At 41.8% G+C, this 5,640-nt stretch overlaps 1 protein-coding gene across 1 annotated transcript in view; it reads left to right on the top strand.

Annotated features, from left to right (window-relative positions):
- Positions 1-2,884: 2,884 nt before the first annotated feature.
- TBC1D20 (TBC1 domain family member 20) overlaps positions 2,885-5,640 on the top strand; it is an 11,046-nt gene continuing 8,290 nt past the window's right edge. The window contains exons 1-2 of the mRNA XM_063459523.1: positions 2,885-3,040; positions 3,615-3,800. Coding sequence (XP_063315593.1) covers positions 3,016-3,040; positions 3,615-3,800 — 211 coding nt within the window. The 5' untranslated portion in view covers positions 2,885-3,015. The remainder of the gene's footprint in view (positions 3,041-3,614; positions 3,801-5,640) is intronic.

The following is a 5,640-nucleotide window of genomic DNA, read 5'->3' as shown; positions in this document are numbered from 1 at the left end:
ATGTTATCAGGACAGGCTCAGTCAGCGCTGTGTTTATATCTAATGTAGGGGATCTGACTGCACGTTATCAGGACAGGCTCAGACAGCGCTGGGTTTATATCTAATGTAGGGGATCTGACCGCACGTTATCAGGACAGGCTTAGGCACTGGGTTTATATCTAATGTAGGGGATCTGACTGCACGTTATCAGGACAGGCTCAGACAGCACTGGGTTTATATCTAATGTAGGGGATCTGACTGCACTTTATCAGGACAGGCTCAGACAGCGCTGGGTTTATATCTAATGTAGGGGATCTGACTGTATGTTATCAGGACAGGCTCAGGCGCTGGGTTAATATCTAATGTAGGGGATCTCACTGTATGTTATCAGGACAGGCTCAGACATCGCTGGGTTTATATCTAATGTAGAGGATCTGACCGCATGTTATCAGGACAGGCTCAAACAGCGCTAGGTTTATATAGAATTTATGGGATCTAAATGATGATTAGCAGGACAGACTCTGAATAATCTGTCAAAGAGAAAATCTAAACATTCTAAACAATTTAACAAGAAAAAAAAAAATATAAGATAAAACTTACCAATACTTACTCCATACCAAGTTCTCCCTGCATCTTGATCCTGTCTGGCTGAAGTCATCCCCTCCCACCTTGCTAGAGGGCGATAGAGATCAGGAAACATGTGCTGAGGGAGGACTGAGGCGGCACAGGAGTGGGAGGCATGCTGCCATCGGCTATGTGGCGCCAAGATATTGTGCATATTGGCGTCAGATGCAAATTCTGCACCAAATTCACTTTAGCGAGACCCGAAATCTTGTTACAGGCTGGCGAAATGCGGCACATACAGACTTAAGGCACCATGACCACTTCAATTTACTCACTTAGTCAGGGTGCTTGGTGTAACCCTTTAAGATATAAGCCTATATTTATCTGCAAAAAAAAAAAAAAGTTACCAATTAAATAAAAGTTAATAAAAAAAGAAGCAAAATAAAACTTCTAACAAAACAATAATCCCCAAATAGTGCTATACTGTTTAATATTTTTTAATTTTTTACCTGAAGGGGAAGTGTGAAAACCTACAAACTCGTTTCACTTGTATTCTCCTTGCTATTCAAAATTTGCTATTTACTGAAAACTGGGATATTTCTGTAGCTGGAAGGTGTCTAGAAAATTACATAATACGGTTTATTCACTAAACTGCAAACTGTACCAATCTGAAATCCACATAACTAAATGGAAACAAATGAGTTGGGTAATTTGTTTTCATATAAGCTATTTTTGTCTAACTTTTGATAAAAATCGTTGTCTACTTAGCAGATAAACCCCCAATAAAAACATATATGCATTTAATTATGTTTTTTTTTTAATTCAAGCATACCTAAAAACATCTGCAGCCTTCACAAGCCCTCCCCTTCTAACCCCGCCCAGACTTTCTGTGGCTGTCCAATCACAGACTTCCCAATGCAGCTCAATGAGAAGTCTTTACAAGGCAGGTACTCTGGGTAATTGCTGCCTCATGAGTTTAGCTCAACTGAGCAAAACAAACCAGGAAGTAAACATGACCGGTTGATTGACAGCCAGAGGGTGAAACAAGGCTAATTTTTAAAAACTGCCAATTTCTATTGAAATCTTCAAATTTCTTTAATTTTTTTTTTATTTTTTTTTAAAGGGGGGTGGGCACTCTTTACAAATAAAGTACTTCAAGCAAGCTCAAGTACTTCAGGGGTCTGGAGTATACCTTAAAGGTTACATATCCAGTACCTGCCTTACCTAGCACAGTGCATATATAACTGAGATAAAAAAAAACACATATTACTTGTACACAATACACATTAAGTACACAGAACACAAATGTCCCAGACATAGTACACATTACTGACACAGTACACATTGTGTACACAGTGTCACAGACACATTACATATTATGTAAACACAGTGCCGGGAACACAATTATTTGCACAAAGTAAATGTTATCTACATCTAGTGCATACATAGCCCACACACAGTAAATGTTAGTACACACCATATACCCATCTCCCACACAGAGTAGTCATTATTATATCCCACACACATTAAATATTATGTGCACAGTATATGTTCCACGTTATATACTGCATACACGTCCCATACACAGTACACATACATGCATTATAAACATATCCCATATACAGTACACATTATGTACACAATATATACACATCTCCCATACACTACACATTAAGTATACACAATATACATGATATACCCCAACACAGTACATATTACATACATAGTATATACATTTTGTTCACAGTATAACCATGTACACAGTATACACATTCTGCTCACAATATATGTTCTCCACACAGTACACATTAACTACACTCAGTATACACATGTCCCACAAACAATACACAATACACACTTAGTATACACAACACACTCAGTATACACACTGTACACATAGAATACACAATACACACTCAGTATACACACTGTACACATAGAATACACAATACACACTCAGTATACACACTGTACACATAGAATACACAATACACACTCAGTATACACACTGTACACATAGAATACACAATACACACTCAGTATACACACTGTACACATAGAATACACAATACACACTCAGTATACACACTGTACACATAGAATACACAATACACACTCAGTATACGCACTGTACACATAGAATACACAATACACACTCAGTATACACACTGTACACATAGAATACACAATACACACTCAGTATACACAATGTACACATAGAATACACAATACACACAGTATATACAATACAATATACACTTAATATTTTAAATTTATGAAGGGGCGGGGCTATCGTGCTGACCTCACACACCACGTGCCCTGGGCGGGGTCAGAGGGCCCACTCCCACGTTTCCGGTCATGTGATGTCACAGCCGTGCGCAGGGCTCGACAGTGATGACGTAATGAAGCTGCAGGGCATATCCAGGAAGCAGAGCCGGTAACGGGCCCGGTAACTCCACCTCTTCCGGGAGTATGAGGGCGGAGCCAGGGAGACATGGTAACCTTATAATAATAATAATAATAAGAATAATATAATATAATACTGTGTGTACAGGGGATATATAGAGTAATGTTACTGTGTGTACAGGGGGGATATAGAGTAATGTTACTGTGTGTACATGGGGGATATATAGAGTAATGTTACTGTGTGTACAGGGGGGATATATAGAGTAATGTTACTGTGTGTACAGGGGATATATAGAGTAATGTTACTGTGTGTACAGGGGATATATAGAGTAATGTTACTGTGTCTACAGGGGGGATATATAGAGTAATGTTACTGTGTGTACAGGGGGGATATATAGAGTAATGTTACTGTGTGTACAGGGGGGATATATAGAGTAATGTTACTGTGTGTACAGGGGATATATAGAGTAATGTTACTGTGTGTATGGTGATATATAGGAGATCCAATGGAAGTGACGGCAATAACCTGGGCCAGTGATGTGTATGTGAGGTATTGGAGTATAGATCCATCCAGGTACACTGTAATGGACAGCGTGTTGTTCTGTCACTGATAGTCACATTAAGTTTACCCACGTTGGCCTTTTTTTTGTATTACTTGTGATCAGGCAGCGAGTTCCGCAGGCGAAGAAAGCTGAACGACATCCAGAAAGCTCTGAGCAGGGATCCCCCCGACGTGGCCATGTTACGGCGGATGGCAATTAGCGAGGGAGGCTTGCTGACTGACGAGATCCGCTGCCAGGTTTGGCCCAGACTCCTGAATGTCAATACAGAGGACTTGCCTCCACCTCCAGGTATGTGGAGAGTCCCTTTCCAGGGCATTGGATGACCGTTGCTGAGGGAGATAGGCATTAACTGTTTTGCAGTGTACGGGTATGTTAAATTAAGTTGGTCCTTTTATCGATATGGAACTGATAGAACATAATGATGTAATCTCTTCATTCAGGCCATCACTTTGTCCACGGTCAATCATTTAGTTATAGATGGTGTAATCCTTGTCTGCAGGTAGCACGGTCCTCTTGGGCACAAACATGCACAGTCTTTTTAAGGCAACTTAATTCCAGGCACTTTATTGTTAAACTCCACCACAGATACAGCAGCAAATGGGGAAAAAAACAGTAACACAAATCCCTATAAATAAAAACCTAGCTCGGTCTGAGCACTTACTAACATCAAGTTGCCTATCTCTCAAGGGTTTAAACTATAACAGAACAATGATTGGTTTCACCAACCTAGTGCCTGGTCAGATCTCTGCACTCCACACTCAGTTAGCATGTGGCTTCCATTCCTTATAGAAAGAAACAAAATTCTCTCTCCCTTCTGCACTCCCAGTGCTCTGAGCTAGCCTGCTGCTTTCCTTTCTGCACACCCAGTGCTCAGTCTCCTTGACTCTCTCACAGGAGAGAACAGCGTCTCTCTTTCCTGCTTCCAGGGAGGAAGCCAGCAACCCCCCTTTACCTGCCTAACTAGGAGGGTTTATTCCCACTGCTGCAGCTCATTATCTGCAGCTGAGCAGTGGGTTGGAGACAGATCAAAACTCTGGCCTGGAACTTATTTCTCCCAGTTGTATGCAAACTGCAAAGTGGAGCATTGGCCCAAATGCTCCACCCCAGGGGCCCATAACTAAACTTTTTTAACCCCCGGGGTTAAATGTTATAGGCCTCTCTGCCTTCACTTTATCACAATGGTTAATGTTTCTCTTATAAATGTTAATGACTAAATACAGAGTACAGGGTGCAGGTGGAAATGTGAGCACAGAAAGTATTGATAGACAGTCTTGGTAAACACCTTAACCTAGGGCTCGACAAATTTTCCTTAAATCCAAGATCTTAAAGGGACACTTAATGTAGTTTCTCTGGTTTCTCTGGTAATGTAGTTTCTCTGGTAATGTAGTTTCTCTGGTTTCTATATTCTGTAGAGGCAGTGTTTACATTGATGCCTATTAAAGGACCACTCTAGGCACCCAGACCACTTCAGCTTAATGAAGTGGTCTGGGTGCCAGGTCCTTCTAGGGTTAACCCATTTTTTCATAAACATAGCAGTTTCAGAGAAACTGCTATGTTTGTGAATGGGTTAAGCCTTCCCCCTAATCCTCTAGTGGCTGTCTCATTGACAGCCGCTAGAGGCGCTTGCGTGATTCTCACCGTGAAAATCACAGTGAGAGCACGCAAGCGTCCATAGGAAAGCATTATGAATGCTTTCCTATGTGACCGGCTGAATGCGCGCGCAGCTCTTGCCGCGCGTGCGCATTCAGACGACGGGGAGGAGAAGAGGAGGATCGGAGGAGGAGAGCTCTCCGCCCACCGCTGGAAAAAGGTAAGTTTTTACCCCTTTCCCCTTTCCAGAGCCGGGCGGGAGGGGGACCCTGAGGGTGGGGGCACCCTCAGGGCACTCTAGTGCCAGGAAAACGAGTATGCTTTCCTGGCACTAGAGTGGTCCTTTAACACCTCTACTGGCAGTCACTCAGACGGCCACTAGAGGTGCGTCTTAGTCTACTTCTGGGGAAAAAACGTGAGTAAAAACACGTTTCTCATGTGATTGTTTAACACTAGTGTTAGCAATACATGTTTGTACTCCTGACACTATAGTGTTCCTTTAAATTTACACAGAAAAGAATGCTAGAACCAAATGTCC

This window comes from Pelobates fuscus, chromosome 6 (assembly GCF_036172605.1).
Source record: "Pelobates fuscus isolate aPelFus1 chromosome 6, aPelFus1.pri, whole genome shotgun sequence".
Taxonomy (NCBI): domain Eukaryota; kingdom Metazoa; phylum Chordata; class Amphibia; order Anura; family Pelobatidae; genus Pelobates; species Pelobates fuscus.
Note: the sequence above shows the minus strand (reverse complement) of the source record. Positions and strands in the feature narration are given on the sequence as shown.